At 40.5% G+C, this 25,516-nt stretch overlaps 1 protein-coding gene across 6 annotated transcripts in view; it reads left to right on the forward strand.

Annotated features, from left to right (window-relative positions):
* Window positions 1–2,646: 2,646 nt before the first annotated feature.
* FAM120C (family with sequence similarity 120 member C) overlaps window positions 2,647–25,516 on the forward strand; it is a 96,682-nt gene continuing 73,812 nt past the window's right edge. For 3 of the 6 annotated variants that reach the window (XM_031445122.2, XM_064483123.1, XM_064483119.1), the window contains exon 1: window positions 2,647–3,692. In XM_031445122.2, coding sequence (XP_031300982.2) covers window positions 3,000–3,692 — 693 coding nt within the window. In that variant the 5' untranslated portion in view covers window positions 2,647–2,999. Of the gene's footprint in view, window positions 3,693–8,671; window positions 12,783–25,516 lie in introns of those variants that run through there. The other 3 variants (XM_064483120.1, XM_064483122.1, XM_064483121.1) reach the window with 3 other exon arrangements.

The following is a 25,516-nucleotide window of genomic DNA, read 5'->3' on the forward strand; positions in this document are numbered from 1 at the left end:
TGCACAAATGGGAATGGAGCTCTGCTGTTTCCCTACTGTCAGTAATCTGTTCTCACTGTTTTAACTGATGTCGGGCTTTGTTTACCTTTGACATCACTTAACCACAGATTGCTGGCCCCACCTCCAGAGTTTCTGATTCAGGAGGTCTGGGGTGAGGCCGGAGAATTTATATTTCTAACAGTTCCTAGGTGCCAATGTGCTGGTCCATGTGCTTTGAGAATCACTGCTCTGGCTCATGGTCCTCATTCACCATATATGATTTTCTAGGGATACAACTTCCTCAAAACCTCATTTGACTGCCTGTTGATTTCATTTGAGGGGACTCACAACGCTAATAACAAAGTGCCAAGAATCTTGGCAACTTATGCTCTTTGAATCTTCAGATTTGCTAAAGGGAATAACCTGCCTCATCTTGTTGCAGCTCTGTTTCTAAGCTCTCTACCTAAGGACTTGGCTCCTTCTCCCTGGCATTCTGCTCAAGGTCTCCAGTTCAGAGCATGGATAGGAAACAGTAGGCTGAGTTCAAGGATGTGAAGCCTCTTTTTTCTAATCTGCTCTGGGAATGTTACACCTACCCTTTCTTCTTTGCATTCCAGCTGAATGCATTTACAGAGGAAGATATCACATTTGGGGGAGTTAGAGAACAAGGAACGCTATGGTGGTTTATACAGAAAATCTCATTCCAGTTGCCTGGATGCCAGATTTCTAATTAGTGAAACATTTGAAGTGAGACAGAATTCTACTGCTATAAGTCAGCAAAGCCCGTGAGTATCTGACCACCAGCAACTGCTGAACTCTTGATACAGGCAGAAGGGCTGCTCTGTTTTTGAGCCTCAAGACCAATAAGAAACTGCTTCACTGCCAAATAACACAGAATGTCAACTTCAAATAAATGATATGGGAGATCTCCAATCTCTGCCAGTTCCATAGTTTAGGGTCTGTAATTTGCCACACCCCATTTCTGGAATCAGTTCTTGAATTAATATTTTTTTTGGTCATAAGCAGTTTCTAATCCAACTCTATCTTAAACAAAAATAATAAGGATATGAGGTTGCCTCAGAGAAACCAAGGACAAGAATGCCTGAGGAATGATCTAGAACCTGGGACTTAAACACAATGAAGACTCCCTGTCTCCCATCTCTGCTCTGAGAGTGCATTTTTTTTTCCTGCAGATCAGCATCTTTTACTTCTGTCCCTCTGTTGGGAAAACTGAGTGCTGAGAGCTTCTAAGTTTTACACTTAGAGAAAAACGGATCTCTCTGGTCCAATTCCCAATTTTTAGAGAATGAGATTCTGATCAACCCATATTGGATTCGTTGTCTACCTTTGACCCAATCAGGCACGGTTATGGTTAACCTGACAGTTTTTGCTGTAACTCTGTAAATGGGGGGAGGGTCGTGCTTGAAAAGGAGGGCTGAGCAGATAATCCAATAGGCATCCATTATACTAGAAAACCTCTATTCCTTCCATCCTCCATCCCTTCAAGCCACTGTTCTCCCTTCACTGTTTTCAAAAGCCTTATCTATGTGCATAGCTTCACCGTCTACTCATTCTTTGCCGGTCTGGCTTATTCTAGCTCCGCTATTCTTTTATGGCAAATTTCTTTATGGAGCTTGAAGCTTTCTCAGCTTTTGCATCCTAATACACTGTTACCAGACTTCATTCACCTTCTTTACTCCTGGGTTCTGCACTTTTGTGTTCTAGCACGGCCTACCGTTTTCTCCCACCCTCCGTTAAGTTCCAAGTCAGATCTGGCTGCTACTCACTGTTACAGAACAGAAAGGATCTTGTTTTCTGTCCTCATCTTGCTGAAGCAGTGGACCCTAAAAGCCAGTCAGAAGACTGGCGCTATGTAAGAATCAACTGAGCGGAATGCCGAAAAATAGATTTTTCAAGATTTTGATTCTGTAAGTCTGGAATGGGGGATTTTACCGCTATTCTGCGAGAGCTCCCCGACAGAATGATTCACAGTGAGGTTTGGGAACAAGGGTCCTAACCATAGGACGTTGTAGCTCAGTGAGTGCCAGTAAGGTTCAACTTGTAGTTTAATTTGTGTCAGTGCTTATCTCCCTGACCAGAGATTCCGGGTACAACGGATATTTGATTTCACTGTGTTTCTGCATTGCCTTGAGCAAATAAATATGTTTCACCATTCATAAATTGGGACCAACAACTCATCTTCAAAGAATGACAGTAGCTAAAAGTTAAGTGTATTGCTACAGAAATGGTGGTGGTGATTATTTTTACATTTCATATGTGTCCTTTTCATTCATCAAAAGCTACGCACATTATCCTTCTCCCCCCACCCCCAGAAAAATTCCTCCTGGGGAATTTTAGCATACTTTAGCTGAATTCAATTAATCCACTCAGCTTCCTTTCCCATGATGCATCACCTCCGCCTCCTTTTCCCTGGAAAGGCGGTAAATAGCCTGAAGCAACTCGGTAGATGCAAAGAGATGGAGGGCAAACTTAAACGCATATCACGCCCCGCCACTTGAGACATTCTGAACGCAAGGGTTGACAGGCTTGGTAATCTTGTTACAGCACTATATCCCGAGGCCACAGAGAAGACTACAAATCCCAGGATGCCTCGCCGCTCCGCCCAGCTCCCCCTCCTCCAGCTAGAAAGCGTGTACCATAGAGAAGACGAGGCAACATGGCTCCCGGAGGTGGAAGGAAGAGGCTTCACCTCTTTTGACGCGGTGAAGAGCGGCCGGAGAGGGATAAAAAAGAGAAGTGACTAGAGCCCGTCATCGCTTTTATCCTCCCAGCCTCTCCTCAGTCCGGTCGGCCTCACCCTTCCTCTCCACCCAAATCCAACCTGTGGTCTCCTTCCCACCCCGCCCTCATTCCCTCGCTCGCTCACCCCTCCCCTCGGGAATCCTTTTCCCGCCCCCTCGCCCCCCGCGGAGTGCGCACGCGCCCGCCCCCAGCTTCGCGCCCAGAACGCCGCCTAGCCTGCTCGCGCAGCCTCCGTCTCGGCTGCCCACCGACGAAGCATGGGCGTCCAGGGCTTCCAAGAGTTCCTGGAGAAGCGCTGTCCCGGGGCCGTGGTCCCCGTGGACCTCCTCAAACTCGCGCGCACGGTCTCGCGCCAGCAGCAGCAGCACCAGCATCGCCAGCTGCCGCCTACGGCAGCCCTAGCGCCCGGGGCTCCACGCGCCGCCAGGGGCTCCGCGCCTCTGCAACCACCGCTCCCGCCCGCTGCCTTGGGTTCCTACTCCGGGGGCGCGGGGCCGACGCGGCACCATCACCCCGCTCACCACTTCCACCACCACGGCCAGGCGCACCCCGGGCTGCACCCGCCGCCGCCGCCGCCGCCCCCTCCGCTGCCCGGGGCCCGGGTGCTGGTGGACGCGGGCTCGGCGCTCCCGCGGCTTTATGGCGGCTACCAGACGGATTGGGTGTGTGGCGGCCAATGGAACGCCATGCTGGGCTACTTGTCAGCGCTATGTCAGGCTTGTGCCTATCCCGGCGGCGACGGCCTGGAGCTGGTGGTCATGTTCCCCGGGGGCCTGGGCAAGGACCGGCTGGCCGAGTGGGGCCGTCGGTGCCAGGCTGAGCGGCAGACAGCGCAACTGATCGTGGGACACGTGGGCAACAAGGGCACCCCTCCTCCACGGGCCTGGTTCCTGCCACCGGCCTGCCTGAGCCACTGCGTGAGGCTAGCACTCATCCGCTTCCGGGTCAAGGTGAGGGAGGGGCCGGATCTTAAATAATACGCCCCACACCTATTCCCTCCCAACTAAACACCTAACCACCCACCCACTTACCTGCCTCCCATCTACCCACTCACCGCCCAATCAGCTAACCCACTTGCCCAACTACCCTTGGTCATTTTATCCATCTATCCAACCCTTCATACCACCCCTTACTGATTCGCTCACCTGCATAATCACATCTCTACCTATGTCATCCCAATAACTCCCTTTACCTTTACTTACCCAACTGGCCTATCCCTAGGTTTTAGCAGAATTTCTTTTGTAGCCCCATGTTTCTCCTGCTGTCTTCTGCCTCAGCTGAAATACCTTTTTCCCAGTTGATATCTCTGTTCTATATGTCTCTTTCCAACCTTGCAGCAAATCAATTAAACATGTTAATTGAACACCTTTCTTCTGCAACTTTCCCCCCGTTTTGAACCAGTGCTTCTTTTTCAAACATCTGTCCATTCAACCTTTTTCATTTCAACATGTTTCTGCCTCATCCTTCTTTAGCCTAAACAACCAACCAAACCCACTGATTCAGTCACTTTTCAACAAATATTAACCCATTGAGAGTAAGGGGTTTAAAAGACGTGTGACATGGTTCCTGCCTTTGGCAAATCAAGTATATCAAATATATACACATGAAACATTTATTAATGATATAAATGTGTGTGATTAAGCTTTATGGTACAGTTTGTAAGTATAGTAGTTGTTTGGTGTGTGTCTGTGGAGGGAGGATATCTGTGGGTTAGAACGGTCGGAGGAGGCTTCCTTGAAGAAGCTGAACCTCAGCTGGGTTTCAAGGATAAGTTGGATTTGAATTGGTTACAGGTTTTGGAAGAGGCTTCTTTAAGTGGGAGAGGGAAAACGAGCATAAGCAAATGGGAATATCTAGCATGTGAGGCCCCATGGGCAGTTCAGTCCAATCTCTGCATGTAGTTGGTCACTGCATATGGGTCCTGGGGAACAGCTTGGCAGCATCCCCAGTTCTTGGCACAACTGCTGTTGCTCTGTTGCTTTCCCATACTCTTAGGTTTCAAGTTCCTACGTGTAGGGAATAGCAAGGCTTGAGAAGTAGAGGAGGTAGGCAGGAAAAAGAAAAGTGGTACAGGGTTGGGTAGGATGAAACGGCAAACCCATTCCCCAACCAAGGCTCTTGGTGATGTGCTCACAGAGGACAGGAACATGGAATTGTGAGAATCATAAACTAAAGAAATAGTGCTGGGTGGAGTAATGAGGAGGAAAAATAAAATCTCAGCTGAGAGACTGAAAGATCTGCATAAAACTACTTGCAGTGATTATAGAGCTTGTGGCTGGAGTCCAGCCTCCTTGTGTCCAGCATCTAATCTGTGCCTAAACTGGGTAGGTTATAGCTGTTTTTAGTAGTTTTTAAAAAATTCCCTCATGAGCTATCTCAAACATACAAAGTAGAAAAATAACAGTGTATCAGACACTCATTTGCTTGCCTTCCTGACCGAGCATTTCTCAGTAGATTCTTCATTCATGGCCATTCTTTCCACTTGTTTTCACTGCTGCCACCCTCGCTTTAAGGACATTTTACCTCATTGTCATTAACCTGGTTATTGGCACCAATGACTAACACTGATGAAACGCTTACTGTGTGCCAGTTGCTAATCTATGTGCTTTAACAAAAAGCAGTTCTCATTTAATCCTCACAATAACCTGAGAAGCAGTATTATCTATTTTTCAAATGAGGAAACTGAGGCACAGGAGGCTTAGAAACTTGCCCAAAAGTCACACAGCAATAAATGGCGGAGCTGGTATTCTGGGATTTGTGCCCAGGCAGTCTGGCTCCCAAGCTCATGCTCTTGACAGCAGTTCTCTAAAATGAATCTCCTAAAGTGCCAGTGTGATTAAATCATTCCCACAGGCATCAAACATCTTCCCTGGCTCCTGGGTAAAGACAGGTCTGAGCTATTCATTTATATTATTCAATTATTGAGTGCCTGCTCTAGGCTAGATACTGTGCCAAAGGAAAATAAGGGGATCCCTGCCCTCAAGGAGGTCAGAATTAAGTAAAAGAGACTGAAAACAAAGTGGCAGATACTGTGAGCTAATGGCTAATGATAAAAAATGTGGCATGGTTAATTCTGGGTGAAAGTTGGGGGAGGTTTCAGAGATGGGTGCTGAGCCTTAAAGAGGTCTGGGAAGGATGGTCCAGATAGTGGACAAGGGTGTGGAGACCTAATATGCCCTGCTAGGACCTCCGAATAGATTTTGATTGGAGGTTGGCAGCAGAGTTGAACACTGCTTACAGGTTTGTGGTTTTCAAACTTTTGTTCATGCACTCCATCAGTCAACATTTTTGAGAGGCAACCCTAATAGGGCCTGCCAAGATTTTTCATCATACATAGTCTTGTTCTCAAAATCCCAGCAATTCATCAAGAAATAAGATGGGTTGGATAGATGGATTGATATGTGATAAAGCAAGTACAATAACAATGGTAGAATCTCAGTGGTGGGTATTTGCCTGTTCACTGTGAAATTATTTCAGCTCTGCCATATGTTTAAAATTTTTTATAATAAAATATTGGGGAAAAGAATTCCCAGCAATCCTCTTCAGTCATGAGTACTACAGTTGGGGAAATACAGAAATCTTATTCCCTATGCTAGATTATAAACTCTTTGGTCTTTTCATATTCTACATAATATTTTGTGTATTTTAGGTATAGGATACATTTTTTTTCCCATGAATGAAGGGGTTAGTGATTTTAACAGAAGGGATTGTAGAAGTGACTTAAAACGTGTGTAGTGTGGCTGTTAATATAGTAGATTTAAGACTGGCCCAAAATTGTGTACATAAAGTATCTACAGATGTTACCAGTGAAGTTCTCTCTCCTGGTTCTGGTCAGTGATCTGTTGTTGGAATGATGAACTTCCTGGTTTATAACACAGATTTGAAAGGTATTGGTTAATAATTGATGGTAGTTTGCCTTTTCAGAGGCGTATTGCACTATCTTGAAGTTTTTTCACTTGCGTGATCTGCATGCCTGCCATTTCTTCTGACTGAAATGCTAGTGCTTCAGAGCAAAACCCACCACTGAATTTCTCCTCCCCTTGGTTCTGTTCTTGAGGCTAGGCCACAAGATGGGCCTTTATTCCTAGTCTCGTTTTCATTTGTGATAGAGAAAATAGAAGTGGAGAGATTAAGAGATAAATTGCTGGGTTGTCTGTTTAGCTTTAGACAATTTGGGACTTCCCATGAGAAGATTCAGTGTATATTACTGGGATAAATTTTGTCACTTGATTGGCTTCATTTGTATGTTCTGCAACCTTTGTAAGTGGTAGTTGCCAGTAGGAGAAAAATGAAGTAAAACCAAAAATTGCTACCTGATCTCTGCCTAAGGGTCTCAGAAGTAGGGCAACCCTAAAGCAGTTTTAGAATGTGGTTTGAGAGATGATGTTGGGTGGTTAATGGGATGAATGCTTTTGTTTTAATGGTTATTGTATATATTAGAAAAAAAGATAATCAACACATGAAACTCACAATTTCACAGCTATAATTTTTTAGAATGGGGCCAATTAAAGAAAAGTGCGTTGACTTAAAGAAAAGTATTAAGTTGGCAGTACTTGGATATGGCAGAAATCATGTTGATGATAAATGAATAACCCAAATTTGAGAAGTCTGATCAAGAGCTGATGCCATTTTGTGCTTTTGTTCTCTAGAATACAGTATAGCAATGACTACTATTCCTCTTGATTGTTTACTTATCCTCAGTCATAGACACATCTTGAAAAGTCAATGACTCTTCTAGGTGCACTAGTGGTAGGAAAAATCATAATGCTAATCATAATAGTAACTATTACTACTTCTTAAGCACCAAGTTGTATAGAAAGTGCTTTTTAAATATCTTGTTTAATACTCACAAGCTCGCAAGAATGCATAGTAGTCTTCCCACTTATCAGTTGAATAACTGAGGTGCAAAGAGGTGAAATAATTTTTCTTTGGTCTGGACACTAACTAGTAAGTGGTGGATAAAAATCTTTGTTCTGGGTCTGTATTGCACAGCGTCTCTTTCCACAATTCCACCACACGGTTTCCTTTTTGTACATTCTTTTGTAAGATTGTACACTTTTATTGGCCAGATAATATGCATAGATACATGAAGAAAAAACAATAATAAGTAGATTTAATGAGCACTTAGTTTGTGTCAGCATTGTTAAATGTACAGTACTGCCAGTACAAGGCAAACGTGTAAGCTAAGTGCCAAGTGAGTGAGGCATACAGTGAAGTTATAGGACTTCAAAAGTAGCAATCTCTTTTCTGCATTTTCAGTCTTTCCCCTCTGGTTTCCTTCACTTCTAATACTCAAATAACCTTAAAAAAAACAAAAACTTTTCCTTTACTTTGTAATTCCCTTAAGCCGTTATCCTTATTCCTGTTCTTCCCTTTTAACCATTATTTAAAAAAATAAAAGACTGCATTCATTCCCCATTCCCTAGTTTGTTGCTACTTGGTGTGTGATGTGACCATTCTGAAGCTGCCACATCCATTTCCGTTCTCACCCTTCCTTGGTCCTCTTGGAGATACTGACACTATTGAGCCATCCTTTCCTTGAACTTCCTTCCTTAAATTCCATAATTCTGCTCATTGCTGATTCTCCTTATAAGTCTCTAGTTCTTTCTTCTTTCCTAAGTTATTCCTCCTTCTCTTACTGCTTCCTTAAGCCTTGGCGCTCTCAAGGCCTCTGTCCTAGTCATTTTTTTCTCCTTTCATTTCCTGAGCAGTGTCACCCTAAATTATTACGGCTTTAAGTATTAACAATATTCTGGTGATTCCTATAGCTCTTTCTCGACCCCTAACCTCTCTCATGAGCTTTTGACACATCTTTTCAGCTCTCTTCTACTCAATATCTTAAGGTCATTTATACTAAAAAATATCCAGAATGGAATTCATTATTTTTCCCCAAAACTTGTTCTGCTTTTGGTATTCTCTTTTTCTATAGATGTTGTCTTTCATCCATTTCGAGCCATAAACTATGGAGTCCTCAGTTCTTCACTTTCTTGTCACTTCCCATATTCCCTTGATCACCAGATCCTGTCACCTCTACCTCAGAAATGTCTCCTGAGTCCAGCCACTTCCGCCCCCATTGCCATAGTTCAGGCTGCCATCGTTTCTTATCTAAACTGTGAAAATAGCCTCAACTTGTTCGTTTACCACTCTCTGGACATCTGGATCTGGAGATCTGGGCATCATCTGGTCCATCTTCCACACTGCTGTCAGAGACGCCATCCTGAAAACCAAAGCTGACTTTGTTGTGTGCCTGAGGATATCCACTGGCTACTTTTTGCCTACCTTACCAAGTCCGGACTTCTCAGCATGGCCGACAGTGCCTTTCACAGTCTGATACCAGACTCTCTCCAGACTTACTTGGTGCTTACCTTTGCCCACACCTGTTCCAACCATTGGAATGTCCCAACTATTCTGAACTTTTTTGGTTTCCTAGGCATACCATGTCCTCTCACATGGTGCTTTTCTTATGTAATGCTCACCCTCACATAGCAAATTCACACTTATTCTTGCTTAACAGTTATCACTATGAAATCTTTCCCAGCCAAGATGAATGATGCCTTTCCTTGTGCTACCAGAGTGTTCTTTTTTTTTAACCTCTCTCATATTTTTTCTCCTGTAGTATTTTCATATTACATTATAATTTTCTTCCCCCCCCCCCATGTTATGTGTTATATACCCAGAACTTATCTTATAACTGGAAGTTTGTATATAATTATCTGTCATTTGAGTTCCAAGAGGGCAGAGATTTGCTCTAGGGCTTGACACGTTATGTGCAATAATGGTTGTTGAAAGAGAGAGATTTGTTGATTGACTGAGTGACTGTAGGAGACTTTGAAAGTCAGATAGGGAAGAATGTAGAACCAGTGTTTCATAATGTTACATGTTAATTCCATGTAAATTAACTCGATTCCAAATGGAATTGCCAAACTGTTAAATAAAAGTAAGTTTTGTAGCTGCTTAGCAATGCATTTATAGAATAAATTCCCCTTGGTGAGAGTAATAATGGCTACCACATGGGCTGGGTACCTCACATAGATTCATTTTGTCATTTAATCATCACAACCACCTGTCAGGATATGTATTAATCTCCGTTTTCTAATAGCTAAAGTAAAAACAGGCTTAGCATATTCACTGGTCCAAGGTTACACTTCTGGAACGTGGTTGAGCCAAGATATGAACCTAAATATATTTGACATTAAAATCCTTCATCTTTAATGTATCTCAAAACAGTATAGTTGCATTTTAGTAACTTTTTCCAGAACATTTTTCTTATATTTCGTTTGTGTAGCGTAATGGTTAAGAGAACAGACCTTGGAGCCACATTGCCTGGGTTTAAATTCTTGTTCTTTTACTGACTAGTTATATAAAACTTGGGCAAATTAACCTCTTTGTGCCTCAGTTTCCTCATTTCAAAGAGGTAGATAGTAATAAGACTTACATCGCAGACTTCATTCTGAGTGTTAAATGGTTTGACATAAGTAAGATGCTTAGAATATTATGTGGCACATGGTAAATGCCATGTAAATGGTAGCTACAATTTGACCAGAATATCTTGTGTGCCAAGAAGTCTGGACATTGATCATTTCACTCTCATGCTTTAAGTTTGGCATGGCATGGCATGGCATACAGGAAACTTCATGATCTGCCTACCATTCTCTGGCCTCATTTCACCCCATTTTTCTTAACAGGGCAATGAGTGCTTTTCAGTCTAATTAACATTTTTTGAGCACGTACTCTGTGCCAAACACTGTGCTATGAACAGTGGAATTCATTCATTCAGCAGATGCTTATTGGGCTCCTACTGTTTGCCAGGCACAGTTCAATATTGAGAAGATAAAGCAGTGACCAAAAGAGATTTCTGACCTCATGAAGTTTATATTCTAGTGGGAAGGACAGACAATAAACAAGATTAAAAAGACTATATAGTATTTTAGGTGGTATAGTAACTGCTGTGGAGAAAAATGAAGTAGGAAAGTGAGATAAGGGAGTGTTGAGGTCAGACGGGTACCCTAACCCTCCAGGAGTTCATAGTCTAGTAGGGGAGACAAGTAAGAAAATACTAACAGTACGAGCCCTGAGGATCTTTTCTGTGACCCTTGTCATAGGCCCAAAGACATAGTGGAAGTGGCAGAACCACAGTTTGCATATCAGACACCAAAACTTTTCATCCATACCACAAAGGAAATTACAAGGGTTATGGCAAGGATGGCAAACTGGCAGCCCATAGCCCCACACATTTTTTTAAAAACTTCATTGATTTTCACTGATAAACAGTGTTCATCAGAATCGAAAGTCAAATAGTGGGTTTGGATTGAATATTAGGCATCATGTAGCTGAATGATTTTTTATTTCCCTCTTATCATTTAACTTGCATTTTACAAATGTATTTCTTTTTTTTAAACAAATAGGAACTTGTTGCCAATATTTTAAAAATTATGAAATATTACCAAGAATTCTGACTTACCAACCACTCTTGAAATATCAGATCCTCTGGCAACACTGGTTGCCCTATTTTGCTAAACCACAAGGTCTTCATTTATTGGAGTCTGTACTACTCCATGGTGTCTCAATGACACAGTGACCAGGTGCCACTTGCCTTTCATAATAACCATCTTCTGCATGGCTCCCAATGATTCCTGCCTCCTGCTATTCACACTCTTGTTTAATCCACCCCCACCCCCTGTGTGTGGGCTGGACTTAGTAATTAGCTTTTAATGAATACGCTAAAGCAAAAGTAATAAGGTGTCACTTCCAAGATTAGGTTATAAAAAACTGGGACTTCCATCTTCTTTGCACTCTCTCTTGATCTCTCTGGCTCTTCTTGCTTGATCATTCTGATGAAGCAAGCTGCCATATTGTGAGCTGCCCAGTGGAGAGGCCCACATGAGAAGGGACTGAGGGCAGCCTCCAACCAACAGCCAGTGAGGAACTGAAGCCCTCAGTCCAACACAACCCACAAAGAACTGAATTTTGCCAACAGCCATGTGAGTGAGCTTGGAAGCGGATCCTTCCCCAGTCGAGCCTTGAGATGACTGCAGCCCTGGCTGACACCTTGATTGCAGCCTGTGAAAGACCTTGAGCCAGAGGACCCAGTTAAGCCACACCCACAGATACTATGAGAAAATAAATGTGTTTTTAAAGCTACTTAAGTTTTGGGGGTAATTTGTTACACAGAAGTCAATAACTGAAACACCATTGATTGTTGTGCCTGTACTTTTTCATAGTAGTTTTGAAGAACATGAAATATTTCTCGTACCCACATCTATGTAAAGTGAAAAACAAAGAAAAATGATCTATACAAGAAGATCATATATTTAAAGGAAAATCAGAGAGAGCCTATTTCCTAGTGGAAGTGATGAGTATTCCTTTATATCAAAATAAAGTATATTTGTTGAAAGACTACAATTTAAGAGAGCATTTAAAAATAAACCGTTGTAAGAAATATGACCAGTATACAAGAATGGTGAGTGCTTAAATAAAAAGAACTTGTAAAAGGGCTTGGAATTTCAATAGGTTGTGTTTTCGAATACAGACAGAATTAAGTAGTACTGCCATGAAATGCAATCATGTATTACATGAAAAAATTGCCAGGACTTGAAAGCCTTTTATAGGTAGTTGTTTCAGAAAAGAATATCTTTTGAGTACAGCGGAATTTATGTCATAAACAAGCACTTGCAAAAGGTAGTTAAGTACTGCTGCTCAGGATGTTAAAGATTGATGCCTGTACATTTTTTATGTGACAAATTGGGTCAAGAAGTTAAATTATTTGTGAAGTTTCAGATTAACGCTGGTTACAACAGATATAAACACTATACATGTAACTATACACTTAGCTTATATGCCTAGCCAGTAGTTCTCTAAGTATGGTCCCTGATCAACAACACTGTACTACCTGGAAGCTAGTTAGAAATGCAGATTGTCCGGCCTTGACCTACTGAATCAGAACCTGGTGATGGGACTTGTCAATCTGTTTTAACAAGCCCTCCAGCTGATTATGATACACCCTAAAGTTTGAGATCCTCTGCACCTAGATATATAATTCATGCATTAAGAATTTTGATGCAGTCTAATTCTTTTGGACTTGCCTGTGACAGGTACATCCAGAAATACCTGGATTTTGTGTGCTGAGAAAAGTCTTGAAATTTTTAGTACAGATTGGTCAAAATTAGTGACTATGACTACAGATGGTGCTTCTGCAATAGTATTACTGTTGGACTTAGGAAATTTCAGTTTGAATCTGAAACACTTTACAAGGACTTAAACTTGGAGCTATTCATTGTATCACTCCTTAGAATTCCACTTTTGTGCACAAATGTTCAAAATGAATTATGCCAAGAACTAGTAATTAACACTGGTTTGCTCCAAACATAGATTGAATACTTTGCTTGGTAAATTATTAGATTAATGTCATGGAGATCTGACCTATTATGGAGATTAATTGACCTAGATGAGGAATGGTACTGAATATACTGGGAAAAAAATGACTTATTTGGCATCCAAAAGGCATTCAGCACACCAGCAAAGACTGAAATTAAATATTTGACGTGTTTGGTTGACATTACAACTCATTTAGACACTTTGAAGAAAAGCAGTGTTGTTCAGAAATACCTTCACAATTGTATGGTTGTATTTGCTCATTCCTAGCAAAATTCTGGCTTTGGGAAACTCATTTGACAGGAGATAAACTGGTTGAATTTCCTTTGCTGAAATTAGTTTCCAAGAAATGACTGTGATGGCCTGAATTACGTTCCCCAAATTGTAGAGTTGTCTATCAAATTCCAGAAAAGACTCTGACATACTTTATGAAAATGAACAAGTATATAGTTCAGTTAATCTTTTCTCAATTAATGTTCATGGTGTGAAAGAATAGCTAGAGTGGAGATAGTGAATTACTGTGCCATGGTACTGAAAATGAAGCATGATGTCATTGAAATAGCAAAATCCTGCGAATATCTTGGGAGTAGTAACCCTAAATATAAAAAACATTGTGCAGAACGTCTGTCTGTGTTTGGAAATGTCTGCATTTCTAAACAGATGTTTTCCATTATGAAATAAGATAAAATTAATCATTATAAGGATTTAAGGCTAAATTCTTTCTTGCACATTGTAACACAGAAATATGAACTAACATTGACCTCGTGGTGCATAAGAAAGGCATCAGATCTCCTGTTCCAAGTCAGAGAAGAAATCACAGACACAAAAATGTAATTCAATTTTTTCTATTTTTAACTTGTGTTTTTAATTTTGAACTTAAAATGTAAACTCCAGTATTTTGCATGTTTATATTGTTACCACCCACAGCATAGTTTAGAAGAAAAAAAAAATTACTGCAGTTGATTTTCTTAACTCACCCCCTTCATTCATTTATGTTAGCCGCCCAGACCCTGTAAGCATTTTCAGCCCCTGATTCAAGGACTCAGAAATTTCTTACCATCACTGTCCTCTCTGCAGTTCCTGGCTTCCTTTCTAAGGTAACCCAAAAGCTACCTTGGACTCTTGTTCTCCTCTTATTCCTAAGAATACCTTTGATCAGGCCTTCTGATTTTTCTATCATGAAGATTTGCGTTGGGCAGATCAAGTGCCTATTTTGAAATCTACTTGTTTCAAATGATTTCTGAGGACCTGTAGAAAGCAGTTCATACTGTAGACTTCATCTCTGCAGAATAAACAGTCTATGCTTTATTTCACAATCACTTTTTCAGAGCCTGTGTGCTAGGCATTTTATATAATAATTTGTAAATCTTACAGTTAGGTAGGAATATAGCAAAATATTCATTTTATAGATGAAGAAGCTAAGTGACTTGCCCGTGATTTGCTCCACCACTTTGAATTTGAGTGTAGGTTCCCTGAATGCTGAAGTTCTTGCTGTATCCACTGTTAACGAAAGTTATTCTCAAAGTAGAGTCTCCAGCCCCCAAATGAGCCACAACAGATTAAATTAAATCTAAGTTTTTCCTTTGTTCTTAGAATGTGACAGGCAGTTTCACCTACAGATATGGGCTGGCTCCTGGCAGCCTAAGAACAATTAAAGGTACTAAAATTGGGTATTTACAAATTAAAATTAGCACCTTAATAGCGTTTACTGAACACTGGACCAGTATTCTACTACCTCTGGCTTGACTGTAGCATTTAATGGCAAATACTCTAACGTGCATATGTAGATAACTAGAATTCCTATAGTTGAGAGGGAAGGCCACTTTGTCAGTGTTGCCTTGAATTAGCTATGGTTTTCGATTGCTGCTATTCTTACTGTTGCATTTTGACAATATTCCTTAGCTTCGTGTTTTGTCAATTTAGTTTCTAAATGGTTATTGAACTCCACAGAGTGTAGAGATGTACATTTGCATCAACAGTAGTTTTGGTCTGTACTTTCAAAATAGACTTCATAGGCCTTGCAGTTGAAATATAAACCATCCAAATTTCTACAGCCAAAGCAGATTTATACATAATCCACCCCTCCCCTTGACTTTTCTTCTAAGGTGATGCTTCATTGTTATCTCTGATTTCTTTTTGCTTTGGAATTGAGAACAGGTGGAGAAGGTGAACCACAGAGCTCTGCCTGAGTCAGACACCAGTTTGATGTATTTAGCGTGGTATATGAGAGTGCAGCTGGTATCCCAATGGAATTTGGGACAAGCTGGAGGAAGTCGTAATAAAGAGATCAGAAAGTGATACTGCCTCTGGATTAAGCTCTCTATGGTCCAGGCAAGGTTCTAGAGACCCAGATGGGTGTAATACAATCATTGCAATGAACAGTCTCACAATATTTGTTATTTATGGCCCTGTGCTTAATGTATTACTTTATGAATTGATCTAAATAGTGTATGTTCAGTTTTCCAGTGGCCTTTATTTGAGAAACAACATATTTGATGGAAAAAGCACTATTTTGAAGTCAGACCTAACTGGGTTCAATCCAAGTTCTGCCATCTGGTTAGGTGTGTGATTTGGGGCAAGTTATTTAAATTTTTCTGTTTAAAAAAAAAGAATGGGGAGGAAAATTAATGATAACCCATTTCATAGGGTTAGAAAGATGAGTGAGATATGTCTTAAATTGCTTAGCTCAGTGCCTGTCATGAAATATTAATCACTAGAATGTCAGCTCCGTGAGGACAGGAATTTGAGTCCATTGTTCACTGTTATATCCCCACACCTAGATTAGTGCCTGGCATGGATCAGTGCCTGGCTCAGTAAATACTGCTTGAAAGTTGAAATGGTTCATTGGTTCCCTACTTTGTATGGCTATTCTATGCCCTGGAGGTACAGCAGTAAACAAAACAGACCAAGAAATCCCAGCTTTCTTGGAGCTTACCTTCTAGTGATAAATACTTCTAGTTGTTTTTAATAAAAAGTATTCTTCAGTAAAATATTTCCAAAAGAGCCAAAATATAAAATAGATAAAATGGAGAATATGAACTCAGATTGAAGAGAAAATAGGAGCACCTGTCCTATTATTTGGTCCAATTCTCCATCTACCCAAATCCCGGTTTGGGAAGCACAGTTTGAAAGCCAGTGCTTTACACTACCTGTAATTGGAAATGAGACATTGAACTTTTCTCAGAGAGCTATTTTCCCCTGAGTTTTACAAATAGGTGTCGCTTCGTCTAGAAAGTATTACCCCACTGAGTGCTCAGATGCCTTTCCTCTGTGTTTCCATGGTACCATGCTTATAACTTCTCACATGGATTTTAAGTGTCTTTGTCTTACTCTGTGATGTCTGCATCCTGGCACTTAGTAGTCACTTGATTCGTATTTGTTGGACTGAACAGTGAGCCAGCAATTAAAAGCTATAGACAGTTGTTCAGAATCTCAACTCTCACTTTCTTTGAAGCTCAAATGTGCTGTTTTTCTGATTATTTTGTTTGCATATGTTGTTGTTTAATCTCACCTAAATTATTTCAGTCTCCTGGAAAATTGCAAGGTTAACAATTAGGCTGGACCAGTTTGGGCCAGGAGCTCATGCTGCTTTAGAGGGCAGCAGTCATCATAGATATGGAAATGGAGCCAGGGTGCTCAGCTATTCCGAGGGGCATTGTGGCTGGAAGGCCTTTCCCTTGCCTTCGTCAGGATTTAATTACCATCAGCCATTCTAGATTGTATTTTGCTAGGAATAAGTTGCCATGCTATGTGATCTGACTACAGAGTACTGTTTCTTAAACTTGACTCTCATTGTGACAGTCACCTGTGGTTCTTGGAAGCAACCTAAGTGTCCCTTGTTGGATGAGTGGATAAAGAAAATCTGGTCTATACATACAATGGAATAGGAAGGAAATCCTGCCATTTGGGACAACATGGATAAACCTGGAGGACATACTAAGTGAAATTAGCCAGACATAGAAGGACAAACACTTCATGGTACTCTTACATGAGGAATCTAAAATTGTCAAACTTACAGAAGCAGAGAGCAGAATGGTGGTTGCCACGAGCTGGTGGGAGGGAGAAATGGAGAGATTCTGATCAGAGTATAAAGTCTTGGTTATACAAGTCCTAGAGATCTACTGCACAGCATAGTGCCTATTGTTAATACTGTATTGTATACTTAAAAGTTTGCTAAGAAAGTAGATCTTAAGTCTTCTTATCACAAGAAATAATAATAGAGGCAAGAGGAAACTTTTGGAGGTGATAGATATATTTACAGTATAGACTCTGGTGATGCTACTTATCTCTAAACTCATCAAGTAGTATACATTATGTGCAGTTTTTTGTATGTCAATAAATCTCAATAAAATGGTTTAAAAAATAGATCCCCAGCCTAGCCTTAGACCTACGAATCAGACTCTTCAAGGGAGAGCCCTAGAATGGCAGTTACCTCCAGGGAATGGAGATAAGAGGACTAATCTCATTGTATACCCTTCTGTATTGTTTGATTTTTCCTTTAACTTGGAGTATGTTTTGCTTTTATTCAGTAGTAATTTATCTTTTAAATAAGTTTGCAATTCATGGTACAAAAATTCAAAAGGTACAAAAGGATATATGCTGTTGTTGCTTTTTGGGGGTGGCAAGAGGTAATTAGGTTTATTTATTTATTTTAATTTTAATGAAGATACTGGGAATGGAACCCAGGACCTCATGCATGCTAGGTCACACTTGACCACTGAGCTATGCCCTCCCCGCACTAAAGGATGTATGGGAAAAAAGAATCTCTTTTACTGTTATCCTTAGCCACTAGGTTCTCCCCAGAGATAACCAATATTATCAGTTTGTTGTGTATTCTTCCAAAGATATCATGCATATAAAAGCAAATCTATGTAACTATACAAATAAGCACATTATATATATACATATTATACACACACAAATATACTTTTTCTCCTTTTTCAGTTTTATTAGATAGAATTATTACAGTTCGACTGCACATACACATTATATTGCATGTAAATACATGTATACAGTATACTGCACATTTTTTTAGTTTACGTATATGTACTAATTATTGTTTCTAAGAACAGATTAGATCTTTAGCTTTTTAAACTTACATAGTTATCAAAGGAATAAAGCCAACTAAGAAATAAGAATCAACAGAATATGGTAATCCAACCATAAAGGACAGTCAAATGTGCTTACACATATTCAAGAAATTAAAATAATAATTAGTTCATTTGTGTCATTATGTGTTATTATTTTTTAGATTCCTCATATAAATGATGTCATATGGCATTTTTCTTTCTCTTTCTGGCCCACTTCACTTAGAAGGACGATCTCCAAGTCCATCCATGTTGCTGCAAATGGCATTATTTTATTCTTTTTTATGGCTGAGTAGTGTTCCATTGTATATACGTACCACTCTTCTTTATCCAGTCATCTGTTGATGGACATTTGGGTTGTTTCCAGGTCTTGGCTATTGTAAATAGTGCTGCTGTGAACATTGGGGTGCATGTGGTCTTTTTGAATTTTATTTTTCTCCAGATATATGCCCAGGAGTGGGATTGCTGGATCACATGGTAAGTCTATTTTCAGTTTTTTAAGGAACTTCCATACTGTTTTCCATAATGGCTGCATCAAACTGCATTCCCACCAACAGTGTTAGAAGGGTTCCCTTTTCTCCACAGCCTCTCCAGTATCTATCACTTATAGACTTTTCAATGATGGCCATTCTGGCTGGTGTGAGGTGATATCTCATTGTAGTTTTGATCTGCATTTCTCTGACAATTAGCGATGCTGAGCATTTTTTCATGTGCCTATTGGCCATTTGTATGTCTTCATTGGAGAACTGCTTGTTTAGCTCTTCTGCCCACTTTTGTATTGGGTTGCTTGTTTCTTTGATATTAAGATGTATGAGCTGTTTGTATATTTTGGAAATGAGTCCCTTGTCAGTCACATCACTTGCAAATATTTTCTCCTATTCTGTAGGTTGTCGTTTCATTTTGTTGATGGTATCCTTAGCTGTGCAAAAGCTTTCAAGTTTAATTAGATCCCATTTATTTATTTTTGCTTTTATTTCCAGTGCTCCAGGAGCTGGTTCAAAAAAATATATTGTCGTGATTTATGTCCAAGAGTGTTCTGCCTATGTTTTATGTTTTCCTCTAGGAGTTTTATAGTAACTGGTCTTACATTTAGGTATTTAATCCATTTTGAGTTTATTTTTGTACATGGTGTTAGAGAATGTTCTAATTTCAATCTTTTACAGGTAGCTGTCCAGTTTTCCCAGCACCACTTATTGAAGAGACTGTCTTTTCTCCATTGTATATTCTTGTCTCCTTTGTCATAGATTAATTGACCATAAGTGAGTGGGTTTACTTCTGGACTTTCTATCCTTTTCCACTGATCTATGTGTCTGTTTTTGTGCCAGTACCATACTGTTTTGATTATTATAGCTTTGTATTATAGTCTGAAGCCAAGGATTATGATCCCACCAGCTCCATTTTTGTTTTTCAAGATTGTTTTGGCTATTTGAGGTCTTTTGTGTTTCCATACAAATTTTAACATTTTTTTGTTCCAGCTCTGTGAAGAATGTCTTTGGTAACTTGGTAGGGACTGCTTTGAATCTGTGAATTGCTTTGGGCAGTATGACCATTTTAATAGTATTGATTCTTCCAATCCAAAAATGCAGTATATCTTTCCATTTGTTTATGTCGTCTTCGGTTTCCTTCATCAGTGTGGTATAGTTTTTTGCCTACAGGTCTTTTGCCCCTTGGGTAAGTTTATTCCTAGATATTGTATTCTTTTTGGCATGATGGTAAATGGTATTGTTTCCTTAATTTCCCTTTCTGCTATTTCATTGTTAGTGTATAGAAATGCAACTAATTTCTGTATATTAATTTTGTATTCTGCAACTTTACCATATTCAGTGATGAGTTCTAGTAGTTTTCTGGTCGCTTCTTTAGGGTTTTCTATGTATAGCATCATGTCATCTGCAAACAGTGACAGTTTTACTTCTTCATTTCCAATTTGGATTCCTTTTATTTCTTTTTCTTCTCTGATTGCTATGGCTAAGACTTCCAAACCTATGTTGAATAAAAGTGGTGAAAGTGGGCATTCTTGTCTTGTTCCTGATCTTAGAGGGAATGCTTTCAGATTTTCCCCATTAACTATGATATTAGCTGCAAGTTTATCATATATGGCCTTTATTATGTTGAGGTATGTTTCGTTTATGCCCACTTTCTGGAGCGTTTTGATCATAAATGGGTGTAGAATTTTATCAAAAGCTTTTTCTGCATCTATTGAGAGTATCATATGGTTTTTATTCTTCAGTTTGTTAATGTGGTGTATCACATTGATTGATTTGCTTATATTGAAAATCCCTGTGTCCCTGGGATAAATCCGACTTGATCATGGTGTATGATCCTTTTAATGCATTGTTGGAGTTGGTTTGCTAATATTTTGTTGAGGATTTTTGCATCTACATTCATAAGTGATATTAGCCTATAATTTTCTTTTTTTGTGATATTCTTGTCTGGTTTTGGTATCAGGGTGATTATGGCCTCATAGAATGAGTTTGAAAGTGTTCCTTCCTCTGCAATTTTTTTTGAATAGTTTCAGAAGGATAAGTGTTAACTCTTCTCAAAATGTTTGGTAGAATTCACCTGTGAAGATATTTGGTCCTGGACTTTTGTTTGTTGGGAGGTTTTTAATTACTGATTCTATTTCAGTACTGGTAATTGGTCTATTCCTATTGTCTATTTCTTCCTGGTTTAGTCTTGGCAGGTTGTACCTTTCTAAGAAATTGCGCATTTCTTCTGCATTCTCATTTTTGTTGGCATAGAGTTGCTCATAGTATCCTCTTATGATTCCTTGTAAATCTGTGGTGTCAGTTTTAACTTCTCCTTTTTCATTTCTGATTTTGTTAATTTGGGCCCTCTCCTTTTCTTGATGAGTTTGACTAAAAGTTTATCCATTTTGTTCATCTTTTCAAAGAACCAGCTTTTAGTTTCATTGATCTTTTCTATTGTTTTTTTTTTTTTTTGGTCTGTATTTCATTTATTTCTACTCTAATCTTTATGATTTCTTTTCTTCTACTAACTTTGGGGTTTGTTTGTTCTTATTTCTCCAGCTGCTTTAGGTGTAGGTTAGGTTGTTCACTTTAGATTTTTCTTGTTTTCTGAGATAGGTTTGTGTCGCTATAAACTTCCCTCTGAGAACTGCTTTTGCTGCGTCCCAGAGGTTTTGGATTGTTGTGTTTTCGTTTTCACTTGTCTCAAAGTGTTTTTTGGTTTCCTCTTTGATTTCTTCTGTGATCCACTGGCTGTGTAGTAGCATATTGTTTAGCCTCTACGTGTTTGCAGTTTTTGCAGTTTTTTTCTTGTAGTTGATTTCTAACCTAATAGCATTGTGGTCTGAAAAGATGCTTGGTACGATTTCAATTTTCTTAAATTTGCTGAGGCTGGCTTTGTGGGCTAGCATGTGGTCGATTCTGGAGAATGTTCCATGTACACCTAAGAAGAGTGTGTATTCTGTTGTTTTGGGGTGGAATGCTCTATAGATATCAATTAGGTCTCTTGGTCTAATGTGTTACTTAGGGCCTGTATTTCTTTATTGATTTTCTGTGTGGTACTCTATGCATTTCCAGGACTTGGGTGACTATTTCCTTTCCCAGGTTGGGGAAGTTTTCAGTTACGATCTCTCCAAAAATTTTCTCAGGTCCTTTCTCTCTCCTTTTTCTGGGACCCCTATAATGTGAATATTAGAGTGCTTCATGTTGTCCCAGAGTTCTCTTAAACTATCTTCATTCCTTTTTATTCTTTTCTCTTTTTTCTCTTCTGAGGTAGTGATTTCCACTAACCTGTCTTCTAGCTCACTGATCTGTTTTTCTACCTCATTTAGTCTGTTCTTGGTTCCTTCTAGTGTATTGTTCATTTCAGTGATTTTGTTCTTAAACACTGTTTGGGTATTCTTTATATTTTCCAACTCTTTGCTAAAAACTTCACTCTGTGCATCTATACTCCTCTTGAGTTCTCTGAATATCTTGTCCATCATTACTTTAAACTCTTTCTCAGATAAATTACCTATCTCCTCATCATTTATTTCTTCTTCTGGGATTTTATCTTGTGTCTTGGCCTGGAAGATATTCCTTTGCCACCTTGTATTGTCTATCTTTCTTTGTGTTTGTGGATTACTTCCACAGGCTTTGGGTTGTTGTTTTCTTATTTCTAGTATCTGCCCCTGCTGGATGAGGCTGGCTAGAGGCTTATGCAGGTTTTCTGGTAGGAGCAGCCAGTGCCTGCCCACTGCTGGGTGAAGCTCGGTCCTGGACCTCTGGTGGTTAGGGCTGTGTCTAGAGGCCTTTGTGGCTTAGGAAGTCTGATGATGGGTGTGGCTGTGTTCCCACCCTGTATATTGTTCGGCCTGAGGCTTCCCTACAGGCTGTTGGGTGGAGCTAGGTCTTGGTGTTAATGATCCAATCAATATGTGAGCCTCCAGGAAATCTCATGTAGATGAACATTCCTGGAATGTCTGCCACCAGCTTTTAGGTCCCCTGGGTGAGCCGCAGCCATCCCCTACATCCCCAGGAGACCTTCCAAAACCAGCAGGCAGGTGTCTGGCCAGGTTCCTTTGCCACTGGACCCAGTGCACGCAAGATTCTGTGAGTTGATCCCAAGAGAATGAAGCCTCTATTTACCCTAGTCCTGTGGGCCTCCTGGAGCTAAGCCCCGCGGGCCTTCAAAACCAGATATCCTGGGGTTTCCTTCTCTTCCCAATGCTGGGATGGAGCTGGGGAGCCTGATATGGAACTTAGAGCTCTCACTCCTGTGGGAGGGCCTCTGCGACTTAGCAGATCTTCAGCTTGTGGGTCGCCCACCCAGGGGGTATGTGGCCCAATTATATCACGAGCACGCCCCTCCTACCATCCTGCAATGGTTTCCCCTTTATGTTTCCAGTTGCAGAAGATCTTTTTTGCTAGGTTCCAGTCTTTTTTTGATGGTTGTTTAGCATTCAGTTGTGGTTTCATTGTAGTCGCAAGGAGAGGCGAGCTCCTGGTCCTACCACTCCACCATCTTGACCCTACTTGACCCTACCATTGTTATATCCTCTTCTTTGATCCCTTAAGCATTATGTAGTGCCCTTCTTTGTTTCTTGTAGCAGTCTTTATTTTAAAATCTATTTTGTTTGATATAAGTACTGCTACTCCAGCTTTCTTCTGGTATCTGTTTGCATGGAATATCTTTTGCCATCCCCTTACTTTCAACCTGCGTGTGTCTCTAGCTCTGAAGTGGGTCTCCTGTAGACAGCATATATATGGGTCTTGTTTTTATATCTGTTCAGCCAGCCTGTGTGTTTTGGTGGAAGCATTTAATCCATTTACATTTAAGGTAACTATTGATAAATGTGTTCTTACTGCCATTTTGTTAATTGTTTTGTTTGTTTTTGTAGGCCTTTTTTTTCTCTTTCTTCTTTTTGTTCTCTTTTCTTGTGCTTTGAACTAGAGAAGTTCCTTTAATATTTCTTGTAAAGCTGGTTTGGAGGTGCTGAATTCTTTTAGCTTTTGTTTATCTGTGAAGCTTTTGATTTCTCCATCAAGTCTAAATGAGAGTCTTGCTGGATAGAGTATTCTTGGCTGTAAGTTTTTCCCTTTCAGCACTTTAAATATATCATTCCACTCCCTTCTGGCCTGAAGGATTTCTGCTGAAAAATCAGCTGATAACCTTATGGGAGTTCCCTTGTATGTTATTTGTTCCTTTTGTCTTGTTGATTTCAATATTCTGTCCTTATCCTTAATTTTCTGAATTTGATTAGTATGTGCCTTGGTGTATTCCTCTTTGGGTTGATCCTGTGTGGGACTCTCTGAGCTTCCTGGACTTGGGTGAGTGTTTCCTTTCCTAAGTTAGGGAAGTTTTCAGTTATTATCTCTTCAAGAATCTTCTCAGGTCCTTTCTCCCTTTCATTTTCTGGGACACCTATAATGTGAATATTTGTGTGCTTCATATTGTCCCAGAGTTCTCTTAAATTATCCTCATTTGTTTTCATTCTTTTTTCCTTTTTTGTTCTGCAATAGTGATTTCCACTATTCTGTCTTCTAGCTCACTAATCCGTTCTTCTGCCTTTTTTAGTTTATCTTTAGTTCCTTGTAGTGTGTTACTCATTTCAGTAATTTTATTCTTCATCTCTGTGTATTCTTTATATTTTCCAGCTCTTTGCTAAAAACTTCACTTTGTGCATCTATACTTCCCTTGAGCTCTCTGAACACCTTTACCATCATCATTCTGAACTCTTTCTTGGATAAATTGCCTATCTCCTCATCACTTATTTCTCCTTCTGTGGTTTTAACTTGTGCCTTGTCTTGGAGGATATTCCTTTGCCACCTCATTTTGTCTGTCTTTCTCTTTGTGTTTTTAGATGGGCGAGTTATAATTCTAGACCTTGGAGAGGTGGCCCTCTGTGGGAGACGTCCTTTGTGTCCCAGCAGTACATTCCTCTCTTGTCACCCGAGGGGCAGGGTCTACCTGGTCCCAGTGTAGAGTCTGGCCTGTGTTTGTGGATTCCTTCCATAGGCTTGGGACTATTGTTTTCTTATTTCTGGTATCTGCTCCCTGGTGGATGAGGGTGGGCTAGAGGCTTATGTAGGTTTCCTGGCAGGAGGGTTCGGTATCTGCCCACTACTGGGTGAAGCTTGGCCTGGAACTCTGGTGGTATGGCCCTGCCTAGAGGTGTTTGCTCAGAAAGTCTGCTGATGGGTAAGGCTGTATTTCCACCCAGTATGTTGTTTAGCCTGAGGGTTGCAAGCCCTTAAGCCTACAGGCTGTTGGGTGGGGCTGGGTCTTGGTGCTAATGATCCAATCAAGATGTCAGCTTCCAGGGAAGCTCATGTAGATGAACACGCCCAGAATGTCCACCACCAGCTTCTATGTTCCCTGGGTGAGCTGCAGCAGTCCCCTAACTCCCCAGGCGACCTTCCAGAACCAGCAGGCAGGTCTGGCCCAGGTTCCTATGCAATCACTGCCTCTGCCCCTGGACCTGGTGCACATGAGTTTTTCATGTACTCCTCTCAAGAAAGTCAAGTCTCTGTCTCTCCCAGTCCTGTGGGTCTCCTGAAGTTAAGCCCCACTGGCCCTCAAAACCAGATGTCCTGGGGTCTCCTCCTCCCACTGTCAGAACCCTGGTCTGGGGAGCCTGACATGGGGCTCAGAACTCTCACTCTTGTGGGAGCACCTCTGTGACTTAGTTGTTCTTCAGCTTGTGGGTTGCCAAGCTGGGGGAGTTGGGGCCCAACTATATTGTGAGTGCACCCTTCCTACCTTCCTGTTGTGGTTCTGTCTCAATGTTTCCAGTTGAAGCAGATCTTTTTTGCTAGGTTCCAGTCTTTTTTCTTGATGGCTATTCAGAAATTGTTTGTGGTTTTTTTGTA

This window comes from Camelus dromedarius, chromosome X (assembly GCF_036321535.1).
Source record: "Camelus dromedarius isolate mCamDro1 chromosome X, mCamDro1.pat, whole genome shotgun sequence".
Taxonomy (NCBI): domain Eukaryota; kingdom Metazoa; phylum Chordata; class Mammalia; order Artiodactyla; family Camelidae; genus Camelus; species Camelus dromedarius.